Source organism: Aphidius gifuensis, linkage group LG1 (genome assembly GCF_014905175.1).
Source record: "Aphidius gifuensis isolate YNYX2018 linkage group LG1, ASM1490517v1, whole genome shotgun sequence".
NCBI classification, from domain to species: Eukaryota; Metazoa; Arthropoda; class Insecta; order Hymenoptera; family Braconidae; genus Aphidius; species Aphidius gifuensis.
Window position 1 is genome coordinate 20,286,128 of NC_057788.1, and position 24,093 is coordinate 20,310,220.

The window sequence follows — 24,093 nt, forward strand, 5'->3', positions numbered from 1 at the left end:
ATATAAGGAAAAATATAGAAGTAAAGTTATGTAGATATTGTGTGTTTGGCTATAAATGCTAAGTAAAAAAAATATAGCTAAGTAAAAATATAGTTAAGTAAAAACCTAGCGACCATGTAAAAACTTGGATATATTCATTATTTTCGAAAAAATATATATTCGTGCAACTATACGCGACAATCAATAATTAGCAGTTTTGAAAAAACAAAAATTTCGACTTTTTTTTTTGAGAAAAAAAAATTGTACACATTTTAAAAAAAATATCGATAATTTGATAACTATTCGAGATATAAAAATTTTTATTGGGCTTTTTTTTTAGCTTGGCGAGTTCTATCGATTGCCTTTATTAATATTAAAAAAAAAAACTTAATATATCGAAATATATAAGTTATTATAACTCGAAAACTATTCGCGATATCGAATTTTTTTATGTTGACTTTTTTTTTTACTTGACGAGATTCATTGATGGCCATTATTAAATTCGAGAATTAATCGTTATTTCAATAACTACGATTTATAACCGATAAATAGCCGTTTTTCCATATTTCAACTCCATTTTAACCACTGCGCATTCGTAGGAATTTTTTTCCGTATTTTTCCCGTAATCGTTGAAAATTTTCTATAAAACCGAATAAAATAACATGTTGTCCCGGTTATGATAATATCTTCTGAAATTCTTCTGTACAATTACAATAATAATTTTCTCTTTCAAACTAACACATCAGTCATCATGTCTATTTCTCTTTTTAAAACATAAAATTAGTCAATATTATAAATAAATTATTATTGTATAATAATTCAATATTATGTTTTGTATTTAGGAATATTATTTTATATAAACAATAATAATAGGTATATTAATCTTGTAAATGAAAATACTTGCATATGCATGTATATATATGTACAATATGAACTTTTCTTCGCCTAACAAATGCAAATTAACTAATAAATACAAATAAAATACTTGTATATTAATATATACAACAGCGCATATATATATATAATAATGAATAAATTAAATATATAAATACGCGCATTTAAATTCATCTATACTACAGAACGGCTGATGGTAACGGTTACCGACCGATTACCATGGCGCTGCAAGGCGCAATGTAGGCTGAGGGTGCGAACTCGACACGCAAAAGTTTGCGTTTTACGGCTTAATTCTAAACATGGCGCCTCCGTGATTTAATCCACCCGCTCGACAATGTTTAATTCACACGCGCGTTTAAATCACTCGAAATTACTATATATTGCCAAAATATCACTGAAAAATGTAGTTGTGTGTAATGTATCTAGTGTTCAAAGCTTGGATCATGGAGGCGCCATGTTTAAAATTACGGCAGCCATGTTTAGAATTATGGCAGCCATGTAAAAACGCAAACAGAAAATGGATTCCTGCCCAGATCCGTTACCGGATCTGACGTCTAAACTCTATGTTTTTTCCTTTTACTCTTACCCAACCCGCGCCTAAAGATGTTTACACATCAAAAAGTTAACGTTATTCAAAATAATGCATTGAAAAATATATCATCTTTGTCCATCAAATCTTTAAAACTCAATTTGGCTGATGTAAAATTGCATATTGAACCACTTGCATTTTCAAATTTACTATCATTGGAAAATCTTGAAATTAATTCAGCTTCAGTTTTGCTGGACCCCGATATTTTTTATGATTTGAATAATTTGAAATATCTCAAAATTCAACTGGCCAATAAAACGAAATCATATCTCAATGATGTATTAAATAAACATCCGAATTTACATGAATTGGAATTTTTCAATCATCAAGATGCTGATATTTGCGATTTTACTAGTCGAGATACTTCTCTCAATATTCTACATATTCAATATACTCAAAGTTCCCTGAGAGTAATATCTCGTCATTCATTTTATTGTTTAAAAAATCTTCAACATCTGACAATAACTGAGAGCAATTTAAATTTTATTGTTCCTGGTACATTTAATGCATTGAAAAAATTGAAAAAAGTGTCTATCGTATCAAGCAAAGAACTGACTCGAATACCTTCAAATGTATTCAATGTTCGAAGTTTTGAAATTATAAATTTGAGTAATAATTCAATTGAACAAATTGATAATGGAGCATTTATAACTGGAAGTAATAGATTATTATTACTCAACTTGAGTTCTAATTCATTGCAAGTTATTCAAGAAGGAATTTTTCAAAATATTCATTGCAAGGTTATTGATCTTACGAAAAATAAATTAGTCTATATCGTTGATGGGGCATTTAATGTATCACAAATTGATACAATTTATTTATTTGACAATAATTTATTTTTGCTTGATCATTCGAGTTGGGGTTTTAATGTCAATACCATTATTTATTTAAAATACACAAACGTTGATATTGCATTATATCAATTAAATAAATCAATGAGTTCAATGGATCACAATGAGAACATATGTTACTTGAGTCAAAGTTATTATTTTAAAATTTGTAAAACATCACGTACGAAACTTAAATCAGTAAAAAATCTCACTGATGATTGGCAACCTCAATCACTTGAAATAACTGATAACAATATTTCATCAATTGGAGAGAATGCATTTAATAATTTGAGTATAAAAGTTTTGATGATAAAATCTGCTGTTGAGAAGTTTGAATTATTTCCTGCATCATTTGCTGGATTGAATCAACTTAGAATGCTCAAACTCAATACTAAACCAATTCATATTAAAACATATATTTTTGATCAACTAACGTCATTAAGTTTTCTTGAAATTTCAGTAGATGAATATTCCGATATTCCTCTCTGTAAATTATTCAAAAATCTCAGGTTTTTTGAAAGCTTACAACTTATACGTCAACGTGGAATTGATATTTGTGATAATAAATTATGCACAAATAATAATTTTAATATATCAGCTCTTCATTATGAAAATGGAACATTTACAAATTTACAAAAAAATGCATTTTCGTGTTTAAAAAAACTTAAATTTCTCTCTGTAAAGAGTAGCAATCTTGAAGTCATTGAAGCAAATGCATTTGATGGTCTTGATAATATAAAACATTTGATTTTGGCATCAAATAAAATAAAATCAATTGATAATAAAGTATTTATGAATAAAAATTTATCACTTCTTGACTTGAGTTATAACTCATTGACTCATATTAAAGAAGATACATTTTTTGGTCTTAAAACAAAGGCATTAGATATATCATATAATCAAATTATTGAAATTGATGATGGTGTATTTAAAGACATGAATCTTGAGCATCTATTTTTCTATCGTAATGTTGGTGTTTTTAATAATTCTCGTTATTGGTATCTTGATGATTCACAAATTGAAAATAACTGTGTTAATCAAGATACATACAGAATTTGTATAAAAAGAAAAACTCTAACATCTGTTGATATACCCAATAAATATTTATTTTCTAAATCATTTTTGTCGTCTTTTGTCGGATGGCTTACAACAAGTGATACACTTAAAATATCTGACGAGAGAATATCGTCAATGGGTAAATATGTATTTAAAGATTTGCAATTTACAAATTATCCAAAAACATTAATTATTTATAAAAATATTAGAAGTGAATTTTTCATTCATCCTGAATCATTTGATGGTTTGTTAAATTTGGAAAATTTAGAATTAAATGTTGGACCAGTTGACCTCAAAGAAAATTTATTTGATGGTTTAATATCACTAAAATATTTAAAAATTGAAATTAAATATAATCCACAATCACCTTCGAAATATATCAATAATGTATTAAAAACTGTTCCAAGTTTGAGAGTATTGGAAATAGAGAATAGTGATTCAGTTAATATTTGTGAAAATCCAAGATCCAATAACAATTTACTGTCTATCACAGGTCTTTATTATACTGGTGGATCAATCAGTAAATTACCAACAAATTCATTATTGTGTCTACAGAATCTGGAAAAATTGTCAATAACACAAACACAACTGACAACAATTGAAGCTGGTGTATTTGATTCAATGGATACTCTTAAATATATAAATTTGGCATTCAACAAAATAACTCATATTTCTACTGGTGTTTTTAATTATTTAAATAACTTAATTACACTCGAGCTGAATCATAATAAAATCAATGACATCGAGAGTAAATCATTGTTAAAATCTGGTAATAATAATTTACGTCTTCTCAATTTAAGTTACAATGAATTCACAATTATTAAGAAAGATACTTTTAAAGATATTAAATGCAAATATCTAGATTTATCACAAAACAAAATTAGCATTATTGAAAATGATGCATTCGAAAATACTAATATTTATGATATATTTTTACTTAATAATTGTTTCAGTACTCCAGTAAAAAAAGTTTGGAAGATACCTTCATTTACTGTTGTTCATCTTAAAAACTTTTATCCTTTTCCACATAGTCATTTATAATACATATTTGCTATTTCCATATATACAAAAGAAAAAATTTATTATCTATCTACGTGTGTATATACTTGGACGATTATTTGTTTAATAAAGGCAATAAAAACACAATTTTGTAATTGACCATTTTATTTTTTTTAAAGCTGTTTCGAAAAAAAATAAAAAAAATTTTTAGTAACGGACTCGTTCTATTGAAAATTGAAAATTTTCAAAACTCCGGCGAAAGCCCGTGTGGTTCCTCTTGATTATTCCAAATTCATTTTAGTTTTTTTTTTATTAATAATTTTAAATTATATGATTAAATATTTTTTGTTTTTTTCGCGCTGTTTTTCACCTGTCAAATTATGTACATAAATCAAAATACAGATGAAAAAAATTTGAGGTTATACCACTTGTAATTAATGATTTTATTAGATTCGTTCAAAAAAAAAATCAATACAAATATAAAAAAAATAAATCGTTCAATTTACTTTTTTTTTAACTAAACAAATCTTTTTTAGAACCATTTTGTTTATTACTTTTATTATAAAAATTTGTCCATGGTAGTTTTTTTTTTATTTTCAATAACATGATAATTTAAATAACTATTTTATCGATCAAACAAATTATAACCACAGCAAAGAAAGTTTTACGCATGCGCTTTAAACTCTTTTTTGAAGAAAAAATGTTTAAAATAAAAATCGGTAATTGTTTATATTTTGGATAACTTTTGAACAAATTAACATAAAAAAGTTTTATTGAGCTCAAAAAATTTGATATTAAATTCCTGAGAGCCATCCTATCTTGATAAAAATCGCTAAAATCACTCCTTCGTTACTATTTTTCGACTGTAACATAAAGGCTGATAGTGATTGTTATAAACAATTGCTGATATCTAATTAACGAATGATCAGAGCAAATTTTATCAAGAGAGGGTGGCTCTCGGTATCGAAAAGACAATTAATTTGAGCTATAAACAAAGCTTGTAAGTTAAAATTTTAAAGAGTTATGCAAAACATAAAAAAACAGCAATTTTGTTTTTTTGTTTATTAACAATCTTCTAACGACATTAAAAACAATTTTTAACTCGATTATTATAAATTCAGTCATTCCTAATATCCTGGCAAAAAATCGCATCCATGATTTGTTCTTAGTTTTCTTATTATTTGACTTTGAAAATTATACGGTGATCGTTATTTGTTATTAATAAATTAACTAACAATTGAAATTACTTTTAGTAAGTTCCCGGTTTTAGTATTTTCATAGACGAATAATTTGATCCTAATACGATCCTTCTAACTTTATTACTTTACAAGATATGATCATTTTAAAAAAAACGTGTATGAATTCAATACTATAGGCTTCGCCTACGTAAAATATTAATTTTATTTCAGCTTTTTGTACACAGTGTCGTAATTAATGTCTGGAATCATAACTGCAAATTCAAGTAAAACCAGACTCGTGTAAATGCCATTTATTTATAAAAATATTAATAATTATCAATGAACAACAGTAAATAAATATATTTTTTATAAATTTTAACGATTTTTTTATTATTAAAATTAATTTTTTATTAATATGTTTTAATTTATTTCCACAATTTTTTTTAACATATTAATTTACTATTGTTTATTAATAATTATTAGTATTGTTATGAATAGATGGCATTTATACAAGTCTGGTTTTACTCTGGAAAAGGTCTGGATGCTAGAGGATTTTTGTGTTTAGTTGATTTGAGTCAACCTCAAAACGTCAAAATTTGTAAATTTTTAAATTACTTGTTTCACCCATATTTTTCTCTTTAAACTAATGTTATTGCTAAAAATAACCCTGGTAAAAATAATTTCTCCGGATCGTTTCCGGATTTTTTACGCGATTGAGACTTCCGGAGATTCTATTTCGTAGTTTTATTGGATGTTCTCCGGATTTTATTGGATTTTTTCCAAATTTTTTCAGAAGAAATTCCTTTTTTTATTTTTCGTACGTAAACTCTTATTTCTAGATTTTTTTATTGATTTTTCCATTTATTTAACTCTCTAGTTTTGGCTAGTTTTGCCAAGTCAAATAAAAGTAAAAAAAGGGACTTAAAATAATTTTTACTTTTTAATTAATTTCAATTAATAATAAGCTAGATTTTTCCCTTAGCTAGATTTTCTACTTAGCTACATCTTTTCCTTAGCTACATTTTTTACTTAGCTACATCTTTTACTTAGCTTTATTTATAGCCAAACACACGAAATCTACATAATTTTACCAGCATAATTTTTCCCTCACCTACATCTTTTCCTTAGCTAGATTTTTTACTTAGCTTTGATTATAGCCAAGCACACAATATCTACATAATTTTACCAGCTTAATTTTTCTTTCAGCTACATCTTTTTCTTAGCTAGATTTTTTCCTTAGCGATCCAAAACAATCGATATCTAGCTTATTTCACTATCCGAATTCTTGGGTAAATTGTGAATAAAAGAAATATTTGAAATAAAGAAAAATTAGAAAAAAAACTTAAAAAAAAAAATTTCACGAAAAAAAAAAAGTCCCTTATTTTGAATTATGCAAAACTAGCCAAAACTAAAGAAAATGCAAAGGGAACTACGAATGGTAGAATAGACATAATCCACAATAAGACGCCACGGGGGGCACTATAGGGTGCCTCTGAATTTAGGGCTGATACCGAAGGGAATATCCGAACTCAGGCCCGAGCACTCCATAGTGCCCCCCGTGGCGGCTTATTGCGGATTATGGCCATTATGACCATCCGTATTTTATTTTTTTTCTGACTCGTTTCGTCTAGTTTTGCCGAGTTCGAAATAAGGGTTTTTTTTCGTAAAATTTTTTTTTTTTCCAAGTTTTTTGAAGTAAAAAATCTATTTGATAAAGGATGAAGGGCGTATGTCCAATGATTTACGCCTTTTTCCGGCGTATCAAATAATTTTTGATAGAAGATGAAGGGCGTATTTCCAATTTTATTTGAAATTTATTTAATGGCAGGATTTTTTAAATTATTGATTGGTTACTGATAATTATAAAAAATTTATTATTAATAAGAAAAACATAAAAATAATTACAAAAAAGATCTGGTAACGTTTGTTGGGGCGTGTGGCCCGCGTTACCGTTGAAAATTAAAAATTTTCAATACTCCGGCTAGGGCCGTGTTAAATTTTATCTCTTAAATGGTTTTTAAAAGTAACAATACAATAATAGTACATTTTTTTTTTTTTTTTCTGAAAATCGATTTTTTTTTTTTTTTTTTCGTTCAAGTTAAGGCAAGCTATAACTTCTGTTAGAATCAACGGAATGACTTCGTATTAAGCTTAAAAAACGTAGTTTTTAAAACTCTATCGCCCCTTGAGGAGTTTATCCTGATTCCAATTGTCAATTTTTTTCTATTTTTGAAACAAAAGAGACAAAAATATTTCAAAAATTCTATTTTTTACTATTTTATGAAAACTATAATTTTTTTTGAAAAAAGTTTCGGCTAAAAGTTGTAGGATTTTACCACACATGCTTTTTAAGTCTTATACAAAGTATCTAGGACGATTTTGTCGAAAGTTAGAGCGTTTTTCAGAAATTACTCGGAAACTAGGAATGCAATAACTTTTGATAAAATTGTAGTAGAGACTTCGTATTAGGCTCAAACAACGCGTCTTCTGAAACTCCATCGCCCTTCATGAAAAAGAGCATTATCTGTTCAGTCACTTTTTTTTTTTTTTACAAAAAATAAATTTAAAAAAAAAAAAAATCGGTTTTTTTTTAATTTTTATGAAAAATATGATTCATAGATCAAAATTTTTTCGGAGAGGCGATAGAATTTTCGAATACGCATGTTTTAAGCCTAATATGAAGTCTCTAACACCATTTCATCATGAGTTATCGTTTGCCTAAAAAATGAAAACGGCACAAGCTATAACTCAAAATAGAGTTGTCGCAGAGGTTTCATATTAGGCTTAAAATAATCGTTTTTCAAAATTCTATAACTTTTTCAAATAAATTTTTATCGTACGAATAGTATTTTTCGTGAAAAAAAAAAAAAATTTTTTTTTTTTTTTTCGTTTTTTCAAAAAAAACCCGAATAGATAATGTTTTTTTATTAGGGGCGATAGAATTTCCAGAGCCGCTTTTTTTGAGCCAAATCTGAAGTCTTTACGACAATTAGTTTAGAAGTTATGAACGTTTTTTTTTTTTGGGGGATAAATCCAATACTGCGGCTGAGCCTTTCGGCTCCTAGCCTCCGTAATTTTTTTTTTTTTAAAGCCCTAAAATTAGATGCAAAGCCCGAAAATTTATAAATTTGCACTTACGCCTTTTTTCTTTTAGAAAAAAAAAAAAATTCCCAAAAATGGCACTTACGCACTTCTTCCATTAATGTAACGATATTAATAATAAAATTTATAATAATAATATTCGAAATATAATTACTAATAATTACTATTACTTAATAATATTTATATTTGAATATTATTGTCAGTATTATTATTATTATTATGTTGAAAATTAAAAGTTCTCTAAACTCCAGCGAACCAGCTGACACACTAATATTTTGATTATAAGTTTATTTTTTTTCATTAAACTACAATAAAAAATTATGAGATGATCAAATTCGATTTAAATTTAATAAATAAATAAAAAAAGTAAAATTGATATCTACGAAAAAAATAGAAAAGTTGTTATTTACATTTATGATTTTAAACCAAATTTGAATTTAAAAAAAATAAAATTCTCTTTTTTTATTTATTAATTTATATTTGATTTTTTTTTATTCTGAGATAATTTTTTTTTCATCCGATAATCATAAATAATGATCTTACTTTGAAAATCTAACCTTAAAGAAAAAAAAAATAATATAAAAACCATCGATAAAAATGAATTTAATCATTCTTTATATCAAGAAAAAATAATTATTTTATTTTATTTTTCATTAATGATATTTAACAAAATTTTACAATAAAGTATTCATACAACAAAAATCCAAAAAAAAAAAAAATATATGTCAAAAATATTGTGTGTATATATATTTATTATTCAAACAAGTACGAATGGGTCAAAAAGGAAGCCAGCTTACCCATCAACAAAATAGTTGTAGAGCATGCGCACATTCAAAAAGTGGGCGTGGCGTCTCGATATTAGTATGTTAAAAACAAATCGGTAATTGTTTATAACTCCAATAACTTTAAAACAATTTATTGTAAAAAAATTTTATTAAGCTTAAAAAATTCATCATAGAATTTGCAGGAGCCAAGCCTATGATGGTGATCTGACAGAGATGTTTCAAATGCTACATATTAATCAGAACATGCTTGATTGTAGTCGTTGTTATAAACAAATGCTCTTCACTAAAATACAAATAAATTAAAAATTTTCTTAATTAAAAGTATAGCCTTGGTCCTAGAGATTTGAAAAAGGCACATTTTTAGACCAGAATCAACTTTGTAGGACGATTTTTAAAGAAGCCACACGATTTATAAAAAAAACAAGATTTTACAATTTATTATTAAACCTCCGGTCCATTTTGCTGTCCCCTCATTTCCCTTAAGCCACCAATACCCCCGATCTTGCAGCAAACGCCGCGATCGCGTCCATTGATAGCTTCATGATCTCTTCGGGTTCACAAAAGTGCTTCCCAAAGCATTGAAATCTAAGCTCGACCAGTCCAATGCAATACCATAGCACATGACTCACTGTTTAATTAGAATTCTTCCACCCCTTCGTCACACTTGCGACAAGTGTCAACCCGTACTAGTCCTATCCTTTTCAGATGTGCCCTGAGTCTACAGTGTCCTGTTACCAGTCTTACTACTAGCCTCAGCTGACACCTAGTCATATTTAATAGCTGAACCTTCCGCTCAGGTTCATCTAGAAAATCGTGAGTCTGCCTCTTCTTGGGCTCCTCTCTCCATAATTTCTTATGTACCCTGTGTGGATAGTCGCGAATTTCTGTTCTAACAAAGCAATCCGCAACCCCTGCGACTGGTTCCAGCCCATAGGGTCTCAATGCTGAACCTCCACGAGCCAGTTCATCGGCTGTCTCATTATTCTGGATTCCCGAATGTCCCGGTACCCATAAAAGTTTGACCTTGTTTCGCGATTCCAGTAAATTCAATTTCTCCCGGAATTCCCTCACCAAGGCTGATTTGTCTGCTGGTGCGTCAATTGCCAACAGTACTGTTCGACTATCGGAACAGATACAGGTCCTCTTGTTCCTATAGCCACGTTCTAAGTTTATCTCTGCACATACTAACATCGCGAATACCTCCGCTTGAAAGACCGTACAGATTTCGCCCAGAGTAAAATTAGTGCCCTTGGTCGATCCCTGGAGCCAGATTCCTGCCCCAGTTATATTTTTTTCGATGCAGAGTGCCCTTCTTGGTCTTGGACCCGGTTCATTCATTCACTCTTCCCGTTCTGGATAATTTACCCTGTATTTCCTTTCAAAGCAGTATCTTTCTTTTAAAAAATCCTGCTTAGCTAATACCGCAGAATTTAACTTTCTCTGCTCGAAATGTCAGTATTACCTACGTGTCCTACCCACTGCCTATTTCTCATAAGTCTGCTCGCGACCCTCAGTGCTGCTATCCTCTCTATTAGATGTAGCGGAGGCATATCTAATAGTGCAAATTGTCCCATAGCACAAATAGGGGTCGACTTACTAGCCCCTGTAATGCCTCTCAGCGCTAAGCCTCTGACCTGTTCTAGAAGATCCCTGGCTCCTACCTGCCCGGTTCTCTTCCACCAAACAATAGCCCCATGCACCACTGCAGGTATAACTACCGCTTGGTACATCCAGGCCATGATGCTTGGGTTGATATCCCAGTTTCTACCGCAGATTCTTCTGAGCGTGTATAGCATCATAATGGCCCTGTTTCGAACTCTTTCTCCTTGTAGTCCCCAATTCAGTCTTTTATCTAGTATAACACCCAGATGTTTGACCGAGTTTGAGGGTACAATCTCCTTGACATAGAATTTTGGATTTTTCCACCCTTCTAGCTTTCTTTTACCCGTGAAGATTACCAGTTCCGTCTTGTCCGGATTGACAAGTAGCCCTGTGCCTTCACACCACTTTTTCACTATACCTAGTGCAATTCGAGATCTGCTACAGGCGGTATTCGCATCCCCTGCCTGTATAACGATAGCTATATCGTCTGCATATCCCTGAGCATGGAAACCCTCGTGGTACTAAGAGGTCATCCAACACCAGACACCATAGCAGCGGGGATAGCACTTCCCCCTCGGTTGACGATGGCCCCCAGCGTCTCCCCTCTTCTTTCCACACAAATCCGTCGGTCAGAAAGCATGTTCCTGATCCACCTCCTCAAAGTTGAATCAATCCCAAGTCTTTCTGCCACCCTATCTATGGCCTCTAGTGGGGTCTTGTTAAAGATGGAATTACCCACCCCCAGTTCTTGTCTGTCTTTTGCCCCCTCCAACTTGCTAACAAGCTTATGGAGTGCCGCATCTACAGACTTCCCTGGCTGGTAGGCGAATTGTAGCCGATTCAGCGGCCCACTATCTCGAATCGCATCTCTTACATACCTGTCTACAAGTTGCTTCAGCGTCTTGAGCATGTAAGAGGTGAGACTGATCGGTCTATAATCTCTCTTGGTTGGTCTTTGTCAGCCCTTCCAGGCTTAGGAATAAAAACTACCTTAGTTTTGCGCCATTGCCTTGGTACATAACCCGTAGCAATAGACGCCCTAAAGGTCTTGCTTAATGGCACAAGTGTATAATTCAAACCTTTTTGGAGCATAACTGGTAATACCCCATCGGAAGTTGGAGTGGTCCACCTACTGCACTACCTTCTTTGGCAATAATTTTCTTAAGCTTGGCCGCGTCTGGCACACTAGAGGTTTCCCCACAGGACCTCCTCCAGGAGTCCTTCTTGGCCATCCTTACCGCCTGCTTAAATTCTGTTTGCAGAGCTCTTTAATGCTCTGCCGCCCCCGGTCTACCTTTAAGTACCTCATTCAGGGTACACCGGATCTTAGCTTCTGTAGCTCGCTACTCCACCATTCACTCTTATCCCTAACAACGCTTAGTTAGTTGTTATTTTCATACGCCTCGACCATTGCATCCCGCAAAAATGTCGCCGTGACTTCCATTTCAATCGGAGTGTCAAACCTTGCCGGGAAAAACTCAATTCTTTTCTCCAGCTCAGCTTCATACGTATGCCAGTCTGATTTGCGTGGATTACGAAAGGTTTGCGCGCCCTCAGCCGTGGTCGCCGCAGACCATTCAAACTGAATGTAACGGTGGTCCGACAACGTCGGATCTTTGGGTACCTTCCAGTTCTTAATTCTACCTGCCACCTCCTTTGTGGCTATTGTTAGATCTATCACCGATTTCCTTACACTAGTTAAGAAAGTGGGTTCCCTACCTTGATTGATGACCTCCAGGTTCGTGGCGAATATGAAGTTCAGTAAAGCTCTGCCCCGATTGTTGATGTCGTCGCTGCCCATGCAACATGGTGCGCATTGACATCCCCAGCCAGTACCAGATTCCACTGTCTATTTTTGCAGTCCTCTACGAGGGCTACAACTTCGTTAGAGGGTCAGATGAATCGTGAGGCATGTAGACAGACGCTACCACCACTGTTCCACCTTCTCCTGATCCAGTCGCAATTTTCACTGCTACTAGATCTCTCCCACAATGTTCCCATAAGAGGGAGGCATTCACGTCCCTAACTAGAACGCATGCCCTAGGCCTTGAAACCGTAATATCATAAAATAGTTGTCCCCTAGCTAAAACAAGTCCCCTGACACTTCCCTTGTATGCCACAGGTTCTTGAATTAGTACGACTTTGGTGTGCTCAGTAACTATCTTATGTTCAAGCAACGCCGTAGCCTGTGAGCTACGATGTAGATTGCTTTGAACAAATGGGATACTTACCACCATTAGGCCGCCTTTTCCCCTTCCGTCGTCGTTGCCCTAAGGTCCTCCCCGGTATTTTTTCTCAGCACCTGAAAAAGTGCCCGGCCTAGCCCGTAGAAGGGTTTCATGCTCAGCTTCCGGTATTCCGAGAACCAGACGCCAGCCTTTGGCATCCTTCTTGCTCTCTTCATACTTTGCTTATCCGCTGGTGTGTAGCCAGGGATTTTGTCTGGCAATTCTCGTCAGTATCGTACCAACGTCCTTGACCAGATTATCCTGAATGTACGCCATAACTCTGACCAGCTTTGGAAGGTCCTTCTGATCTATGACCAGAAGTTTGTCCTTTTTTTCTCTAGCTTTCCCACGTTCGCCCTGAGCCTGACGAAATCGCCAGACGCTATTTCGTCCATCCTTTCCATAAGTTCTCCATGCACCAGGTTGGATTCCTCCTCCGATATGTCCGACCGGTCCTCATGAATATCCAAAAGTTTGGGCAAATCGGCAGTGACAACCGCGAATGAGAATTTTTCCTTCTCATTCCGTCTCTTTTTATGCTCTTGCTCGGCAGATTGAGGGGTACTCTCCGATTGTCTCGCCCGCTTTTGAGCTTCAGCAGGTTCAACAGTTCCCCCAGTAAGAGTACCTGCCAACCCTGCTCTCGCCTGCCTCCTCTTTTTCCTGGCTGCGCTACTATCCATCTTTTCTGGTATCTCATGCTGAGTCCCAGTAATCATCAGTAAGCCCTGCGGCATAAATTTATTGGTTTTTTTTACTTTCCATATGAAATCCCAGGAAAAATGCTTCCAGCCCCGAATGCTGGGCAGGGATATAAATATAACTGGAGCTCGACCTGGGCCTCCAGTGGCACCGTTTATGACACTATCTATGGTCAAGTGCCATTCAGCCATCAGCACGGTGTCCCACACTTTAGCTTAACCAGGCTATTGCGAGACAACTCGAGCGATGGATACGCCACTCTTCCTACGCTAGGATTACTTGTAAGTCTGATCTCTCCCCAGGGCCTTCCCGGTATAGGAAACCTTCACGAAGAAGCTCCTAACCTAATAAGTGCCCTTTCCCGGTATAGCCCATCGGATCTCCGAGATACTCAAGCTCTCCCACCGACGTCAAGGTCATGTAATTCACAGGGAGGGTTTTTGACAAAATAAAAATAAATCAAAAATTTTCAAGTATAGCCTTGGTCCTAGAGATTTAAAAAAGGCACATTTTGAGACCAGAATCAACTTTGTGGGACTATTTTTAAAGAAGCTACACGTTTTTTAAAAAAAACAAGATTTTACAATTTTGTTAATTAACAAATTTCTAGCAACAAAATAAAAAAAAAAAAAACCCTTTTATTTATAGATTTTTCCATAAAAATTATCCTGGCAAAAAATTGCATCCATGATTTGTTAAGTAGTTTTCTTAATATTTGATGTTAAAAATTTTGTCTTTTTTTATTTTTAATAATAATTAATAAACTGATAATTTTTTTTTCTTGTTTCATATTCTTGCTTCTAGAGTTTTTAAATACCTTCAATTTGAGCCTAAAACGAAACTTTTATCAAGAGACTCGGTAGAGTCTCGCCTCAATTTTACTCTAGCGCGAGACCTTACCGTATAAGTATTTTAAGTCAGCGGTCTGTGACGTTACGATTTTTGATTTCTGTTCTATCTCTTTAATTAATGTTAGAAAAAAAAAACTAAAAATAGTTTCACTATATATATCGATGCCTCTCTTTTCAATAAGCCTACTCTCGATTTTTTCTACCGAATATTAAAAAAGATATACAACTCAATAAAAGCCAGGTAACAAATCTTACTAAAAAATAAATTTTCAAGTTGAAATGTCCACATTTCTTCGGATACGTCGCGCCATACCCCGCGCCTATCCCTTCCCCTGAATTTTTCTTTCCATGCATATACGTGTGTTTATACAGAAGCATGTGTTGGTGATTTTACCATTGATGGTACAGCAGAATTTGTTTTTTATTTTTATTTTTTCATATAGCTATACATATAATATATATATATATGTGCTTTAATTTTCGATTCATTCATATACAAGAAGATTTGTTATTTCTTTTATATAATTAACAGTTATATAATTTCATCATGGTATTCACGGAGACATTAAAATAGAAGATTTGTAAAATCAAAGGTTACCTATTAAAGGAATGAAATAAATTAAAGTTTCAATGATGTTTATCAATTTAACAAAGAAGTGAAATAAATGGGCTTTAGTGAGAAAGTTGACATTTGTTGGATAAAAGTACCAGGTTTTTTATTATAATATTATTATCATGCGTTATCGTAGAAAAGCGCCTAATTTTTTTTTTTTTTTTTTTTTATCCAGCAAATTATTCAACTTTATACTTCAAAATTTTTCCATTTTTTTTTTATTTCACTTCTTTTGATTATTAAAGTTACGATAAAAAAATAAACAGCTCATGTAAAATTGAGGCTTTCGGGGACATCAATTGTAAATTTATGTTTTGTTTTTATCTTAATTATTATTATAATTATCGGATAAAAAAAAAATAATCTCAGAATAAAAAAAAATAAAATATAAATTGATAAATAAAAAATCAATAAATTAAATAAAAAAAGAGAATTTTATTTTTTTCTAATTCGAATTTGGTCGAAAAAAAAGTTTCCAAAATACTATAGATAATAATATGCTTTAGAAATACGTGGCAATTTGTTATCAGTGATTACAATGTGTTAGTGATGGAAGAATATATTATAATGAGCTAGGCTTTCTTTTCAAATTAATATACAGATATGGCCTTCAGTCTTTCTTGAGAAACTATTTCAACCCGATGAAGTGGTTTTAATTATTGGCAGTAGTCAATGTAAACAAACAGATGGCCATCAAAAAATTCATGTATACGTATGTATGTATGTATAATTATGGTTAGTGTCGAAAACAATCCAAACTCACTGAGACCGAAGAAAATTTCAAGTAATTCATCTTCGCGGTAAAAGAACAATATGAAGCTGATGATAGATTTGTAATCGATGAAGATTATTCAAGTTATTATCAAAAAAAAAAATGATAAATTGATTGACAAATCAAATGATGATGATTTTACAAAAATGATAGGACTAAAACGTAAACGCTATACTGAAGAATAAAAAAAAAAACGTTAAAATAACAATCAAAGAAATTTTAACATTTGCATTTTTTTAATATTTTTTACATATTAATTTTGCAATGACGACTGTAAAATAATTAAAAATTATTTACCACCTTATTTTAAATTTAAATTATAAAAACGAGTTTTACACAATAAGTCCTTATCAAAAAAAAACGGCTGATCATTGACATTAGCATTTTTATTATTCGTATAGCTTATAATATTTATCAAAATAAGTAGGTATTTTTCATGTGCTTAGTTGTAAAAAAAAAAAAACTAAACCCACGAAAATTTATTACGTACTAATTATGTGTTATTTTACTGACGCTACAGCATTCTCATTGCTCACTGAGATTTGCTTAATAAAACATTTGCTTATTGGGAAACTATTTCTAATTTTCATGTCATATTACAACTACCTGATATATCAAAAAAGACTCCAGCAGCTTGACGGGTATTCATTTAGTAAGGCCTATAAATACTTTAGGCATAGTTCAGCCGAATTAAAAAAATATGATGAAGAACACAGCCACATTCTCGATGGAGAAATATGATTACTTGTCAACGAATAAAATTAAGGGACTTGCTAATAATTATTCCTTAAGGAAACTACTTCTAATTTTCATGCCATGGAAAAATTGATTATTTGTCAATGCATAAAATTAATATTTTGTTTAATAATTTATTATTTATAATAAAACGTTTTAAAATTTGAATGTATTTTAAATTTACATCATTTTTTTATTTTCTTTTGAAGTTTAATAAATTTATTTGTGTTAATGAATTGAATTAAAATTTATTTGAAACAATCTATATATATGATTAAAAAACAAAATTAAATTTAAAATTATTTTACAAAGATTATTTTAGAAACTTGTATAATCGTAATTTAATAATTTTTTTCTTCAACTTGATGTTTCGAAGTAAACAAATTGAATTTATGTACAAAAAAATAAAAATATATTTTTTCCAAGAGAAAAAAATTAAAATAAAAGTAAATAAAAAATTTTTTGTTTTATACATTTTGTATGTATAAAGAACGATTAGAATTTATATTTCTCAACAATTCAAATTATTAGGCTTAGCAACAGGCGTCATCAGATCACATGATAATGATTTTAGTAAAAAATAAATAAAAGATAAAATTAATATGTTTTTTAAACTCTGCTTTTAGATGTAGAAAAGATAAGAAAAAAATATGGCAAATAGTACATTTGATCTCAGTTAAATGTGAAAAATAATAAAATTATAACGATATATAATAAATTATATTCAAGATGTGATAAGCTGTCCCTATAAAAAGGCTAAACAATTAATTAAAATAATTAGATCTTTGTCATCAGTATAAACTCATGGTATCTATTCAAATCAGTGCGCTAAAACTATATATTCAACGATGAATAATATTAATTTTTTAAGTATAATAATTAAATTAATATTCATCATACATCCATCATTTGTTTTTTCGGAAACAACTTATTGTTATACAACTCTTTTGGGAACCTACAAAAGTTGTGAGACAGGTACTTGGACATTTTTTAGCGAAAACAATTCAGCTATCAATGTATATCCAGATAAAATTGAAATCACAAATAAAAAAGTTAACGTTATTCAAAATAATGCATTGAAAAATATATCATCTTTGTCCATCAAATCTTTACAACTCAATTTGGCTGATGTAAAATTGCATATTGAACCACTTGCGTTTTCAAATTTACAATCATTGGAAAATCTTGAAATTAATTCAGCTTCAGTTTTGCTGGACCCCGATATTTTTTATGATTTGAATAATTTAAAACATCTCAAAATTCAACTGGACAATAAAACAAAATCATATCTCAATGATGTATTGAATAAACATCCGAATTTACATGAATTGGAATTTTTCAATCATCAAGATGCTGATATTTGCGATTTTACTAGTCGAGATACTTCTCTCAATATTCTACATATTCAATATACTCAAAGTTCCCTGAGAGTAATATCTCGTCATTCACTTCATTGTTTAAAAAATCTTCAACATCTTACAATAACTGAGAGCAATTTAAATTTCATTGTTCCTGGTACATTTAATGCATTGAAAAAATTGAAAAAAGTGTCTATCGTATCAAGCAAAGAACTGACTCGAATACCTTCAAATGTATTCAATGTTCGGAGTTTTGAAATTATAAATTTGAGTAATAATTCAATTGAACAAATTGACAATGGAGCATTTATAACTGGAAGTAATAAATTATTATTACTCAATTTGAGCTACAATTCATTGCAAGTTATTGAAGAAGGTTTTTTTCAAAATATTCATTGCAAGGTTATTGATCTTACGAAAAATAAATTAGTCTATATCGTTTATGAGGCATTTGATAAATCACAAATTGATATCATTTATTTATTTGACAATAATTTATTTATGTTTGATTATTCAAATTGGGGTCTTAATGTCAGTACCATTGTTTATTTAAAATACATAAATTTTGATACTGCATCGGATAATATTAAAAAATCAATGAGTTCAATGGATCACAATGACAACATATGTTACTTGAGTCAAAATTATTATTTTAAAATTTGTACATCTAGCACGAAACTTAAATCAGTTAAAAGTCTTAGTGAAAACTGGCAGCCTCAATCACTTGAAATAACAGACAACAGTATTTCATCAATTGAAGAAAATGCATTTAATAATTTGAGTATAAAACTTTTGATAATAAATTCTCCTGTTGAGAAATTTGAATTATTTCCCGCATCATTCGCTGGTTTAAAAGAACTTAGAGTTCTCAGACTCAATACTAAACCAATTCAAATTAAAACATATATTCTTGATCATCTAACGTCATTAAGATTTCTTGAAATTTCAGTAGATGAATATTCCGATATTCCTCTCTGTAAATTATTTAAAAATCTCAAGTTTTTTGGAAACTTACAACTTATACGTCAACGTAAAATTGATATTTGTGATAATAAATTATGCGAAAATAATAATTTTAATATATCAGCTCTTCATTATGAAAATGGAACATTTACAAATTTACAAAGAACTGCATTTTCGTGTTTAAAAAAACTTAAATATCTCTCTGTAACAAGTAGCAATCTTGAAGTCATTGAAGCAAATGCATTTGACGGTCTTGATAATATAGAACATTTAATTTTGGCATCAAATCAAATAAAATCGATTGATAATAAATTATTTATGAATAAAAATTTATCACTGCTTGACTTGAGTTATAACTCTTTGACTCATATTAAACAAGATACATTTTTTGGTCTTAAAACAAAGGTATTAGATATATCACATAATAAAATTATTGAAATTGATGATGGTGTATTTAAAAACATGAATATTGATCATCTATATTACTATCATAATGTTGGTGTTTTTAATAATTCTCGTAATTGGTATCTTGATGATTCACAAATAGAAAATAACTGTGTTACTCAAGATACATACAGAATTTGTATGAAAAGAAAAACTTTAACATCTATTGATATGCCATATGAACATTCATTTTCTCAATCATTATTGTCGTCTTTTGTCGGATGGCTTATAACAAGTGATACACTTAAAATATCTGACGAGAGAATATCGTCAATGGGTAAATATGTATTTAAAGATTTGCAATTTACAAATTATCCAAAAACATTAATTATTTATAAAAATATTAAAAGTGAATTTTTCATTCATCCTGAATCATTTGATGGTTTGTTAAATTTGGAAAATTTAGAATTAAATGTTGGACCTGTTGAACTTAAAGAAAATTTATTTGATGGTTTAATATCACTAAAATATTTAAAAATTGAAATTAAATATAATCCACAATCACCTTCGAAATATATCAATAATGTATTAAAAACTGTTCCAAGTTTGAGGGTATTGGAAATTTTAAAAAGTGATTCAGTTAATATTTGTGAAAATCCAAGATCCAATAACAATTTACTGTCTATCACAGGTCTTTATTATACTGGTGGATCAATCAGTAAATTACCAACAAATTCATTATTGTGTCTACAGAATCTGGAAAAATTGTCAATAACACAAACACAACTGACGACAATTGAAGCTGGTGTATTTGATTCAATGGATACTCTCAAATATATAAATTTGGCACTCAACAAAATAACTCATATTTCTACTGGTGTTTTTAATTATTTAAATAACCTAATTACACTCGATCTAAACCATAATAAAATCAGTGACATCGATAGTAAATCATTGATGAAATCTGATAATAATAATTTACGTCTTCTCAATTTAAGTTACAATGAACTCACAGTTATTAAAAAAGATATTTTTAAAAATGTTAAATGCAAACAATTAGATTTATCACATAACAAAATTAGCATTATTGAAAATGATGCATTCAAAAATACTAATATTCACGATATATTTTTACTTAATAATTGTATCAGTACTCCAGTAAAAGAAGTTTGGAAGATTCCTTCATTTACTTTTGTTCATCATAAAAAATTGTATCATTTTGTACATTGTCATATATAATACATTTTTACTATTTCAATATATACAAAAAAAAAAAAAAAAACTTATTATCTATCTACTTGTTTGCATACTTATACGATTATTTGTAAAAGCAATAAAAACACAATTTATACATTTAACCATTTTGTTTTATTTAAAGATATTCTGTTTTAAAAAAAAAAATAAAAAAATAATAATTTTATTTCAGCTTTATGTACACGAGATAATGACTTTTAATTTGCAGAATATTTTTTAGTTCTTTAGATGCTTCATAATGCTGTTCAATATCTAGGTAGTTTCTATTTTTTCATGCCCTTCCCTGAATACTATTCCCAGGGCCTCAAAAAAAAAACCCTATGACTGCCTGAGTTTCAAGCGTTTAGTGGCTTGATCAGTCACTAGCTTAAGAGTCTTTTAAAAATAATAAACAAATAATAAAAACCATAACAAAGTCGAATTGAGTTATTTCATTTGGTTCATTATTTTAACGTTTATTGACTTAATCTTAAAAAAAATGCATGACATGATTCATTTGGTCCAGGTGTCATATATTTATCATAAAAATTTTGAATAAATTCTTCAACTTTAAAACCAAATTTTTGATAAAGTAATAATGCTGGATTTGTAACAGACACATGTAGTGTCAAGTCTTTTTTCATGTATGTTTGTGTTAAATGATACATCATAAAATTTCCAATACCAGCTCGTCGCCATTCTGGACGAGTAAAAACAAAAGATATGTATGCAGTGTTGTAATCAATATCTGGAATCATAACTGCAAATCCAATGACTAATTTTTTGTACAAAACGACACAGGTAGTTTCTGGATACTGCAAACACTCTGTTACTGAAAGAAAAAATAAAATAAAGAATTAAAATTGAGCTAGAAAAACAAACATTATTAAATTATTGATTTAATTTATAAATAAGTATCAACTTACAATCAACACCAGCCCAAAAATATTGTTTACAAAGACTGTTCATTGCTGGAATATGTTGTGGTTTGACATAACAATAATCAATAGTTCCAATTGGTTCAGGAATCCAATTTTTATTATTTCGATTAACTTTGGCTTTCAATTCTTCCATGACACGAAGCCAAAGTGGTCGACAATTTTTATCACGTCTTATAAATGGTGGCAATGTTCTACCAGTATAAGGACTTTCTACATGTTGTAGCTCCATAAAACCTTGTAATCTTTGCTCAAATATCATTTCTAAATTGTCATTATAAAATCTATCAATAATACGTTTTTTATCACTTTTAATATTTTGATTTTTATCAACAGTAAAATTATCAAAATCAAAAACAGGCAAATTCGAATCACGTTTTATTTTACGAACTGATAATTTTCTATATAAACGACGAATTGATGCAGATGCTGAATCCAATTGTTTTTTATTTATTGTTGCAAGTAAATAATTTTCTTCATATTTACTCATTTTTAATCGTATTTTACCTTAAAAAAAAAAATTAATTAATTAAATATTTATAATTATTTATAATGAGTTCATTAATTTTACCTAATTTAGAATTTTTTTTCCAAGGTAAAGCTCTACGAGGTGTTTGATTAAAAAGTGATAATTGTGGTTCTCTATTATTTTCTTCATGTTCACTTGATTCTTCATCTTGATAATCATCCTCATCATCGTCATTAAAATTTTCTACCTCTCTAGAACGTTCATCAGTAATCCAGAGTGATTGAAATCCATCAAATGACTTTGTAAAATTAATTACTGGCTGATCTTCTTTTTCATTATAAAATTCTGAATTATCAATTGAAGCAAAATTTTCATAAGCACCTAATGGATCACCTGTTTCATCAGCGTCTAATAAATCATCTGGATCATCACCATCAAATAAATAATTTGATAAAATTTCAGTTGGTTGTACATATGCACGTGAAAACATTGATGGTGTTTGAGTTTTTGATTGTTCAGTATCAATATTATTGTCATCATTAATTGATGAATTGGATTCAGATACAGCTGGACTTATTGGTCTACTTGATAATTGTTGATTATTAACTTTTATAAAATGTGAAGATGGAAAATTTAAATGTTCTTTATCATCGTCAATTGATGATATTGATTCTGATCTTGATGGACTAAATGAATTCATTGATGATAATTCCTGATCAAAACTTGTGTGTTTTTTTTTCTTTCCAACTTTTAATTTTTTTTTATTATTATAAACAATAACTTCTGGTGGTTCTGAGCTCATTAATTTCCAATAACCAGATTCATGTAATTTATCTGCTCCAGATTTAACACATTGTGATTTATATTGTGATAATGTTCCTGATATTGTTCCAGTCCAATGTTTTTTTCTTTTTCTAATAGAATAAACAAATAAATAAATAATTAAATTAATGTTAAATAATAAATTAAATAGTATTTCTTACATTTTTGGAAATAACGAGTCCCAATTTTTATAAACACAATGAGAAATATCATTTTTCCAATGAAAAAATCCATAACGTTCACTAAGACCAAGTGAACGTTCTCGAAGATGATATAAAACTAATATAACAACAGCCAACCATGTCATTTTATCACCACGACAAATACTATGTTGTTCAAGTGGATGACACTCAGCACAACAATATGTAAAAAAAACATCACCAACAAGTTTACGTGGTATATTTACTTTATCTTCTAGACATTCTATATGTACATAATTCAAGCATGTTTCACATAATAAACCAGGATTTTTATATGGCTCACATCTACCTTCACAATATTTACATTTTACTATTTTTTTGTGATTAAAATAATTATCTCGAGCAGTATCCTCATTCTCAGGTTCTGATGTATCAACTGGTTCTAGTGGTTCTTGTTTTACTAATAATGATGTTTCTTGTTTGACTAGTAATGATGTTTCTTGTTTTACTGGTGGATCCATTGTATCACTTAATTATTAATTGTTTTTATTTAAACAATCATTTTGTCTGACATGCTTTTGTAGGTTAGAAAATGTTTTTATTTTGAGACTTTGAGAGAAATCAGCAGGCAAGATGTTTGAATGTGTGTGTGTACACCGGTTTTATTTTATTTTATTTATTTTTCTAATAACAAAATCCCACGTGCTTAAATAATAAAGAGGCGTATGTCCAATGTAACGAAAAGAAAATTTCGATTTTCGAAACACATTTTTTTCGATGCTTTATGTTTTCTTTAGGCTTTTTTTTTCAAATCAAATTAAACAATGTTTCATTTATAAATATAAAATTAATTGGATAAATAATAATAATA

The 24,093-nt window shown here is 30.0% G+C and overlaps 3 protein-coding genes across 3 annotated transcripts; 2 read left to right on the plus strand and 1 right to left on the minus strand.

Annotated features, from left to right (window-relative positions):
* The first annotated feature begins 1,476 nt into the window (after positions 1-1,476).
* Positions 1,477-4,389, plus strand: LOC122860415 (toll-like receptor 6). Its single transcript, XM_044164216.1, has 3 exons — positions 1,477-2,934; positions 3,172-3,509; positions 3,558-4,389. The coding sequence occupies exons 1-3, from the start codon at positions 1,477-1,479 to the stop codon at positions 4,387-4,389; spliced, it is 2,628 nt and encodes an 875-aa protein (XP_044020151.1).
* Positions 4,390-19,554: 15,165 nt separating this feature from the next.
* On the plus strand, positions 19,555-20,825 carry LOC122860419 (leucine-rich repeats and immunoglobulin-like domains protein 2). The gene is made up of 3 exons (XM_044164231.1): positions 19,555-19,979; positions 20,031-20,661; positions 20,772-20,825. The coding sequence occupies exons 1-3, from the start codon at positions 19,555-19,557 to the stop codon at positions 20,823-20,825; spliced, it is 1,110 nt and encodes a 369-aa protein (XP_044020166.1).
* LOC122851094 (cysteine-rich protein 2-binding protein) lies at positions 20,705-24,048 on the minus strand. Its single transcript, XM_044150145.1, has 4 exons — positions 23,244-24,048; positions 22,363-23,174; positions 21,780-22,298; positions 20,705-21,685 (listed from the first exon to the last, which is right to left on the minus strand). The coding sequence occupies exons 1-4, from the start codon at positions 23,741-23,743 to the stop codon at positions 21,330-21,332; spliced, it is 2,187 nt and encodes a 728-aa protein (XP_044006080.1). The 5' UTR covers positions 23,744-24,048; the 3' UTR covers positions 20,705-21,329.
* Positions 24,049-24,093: the final 45 nt, after the last annotated feature.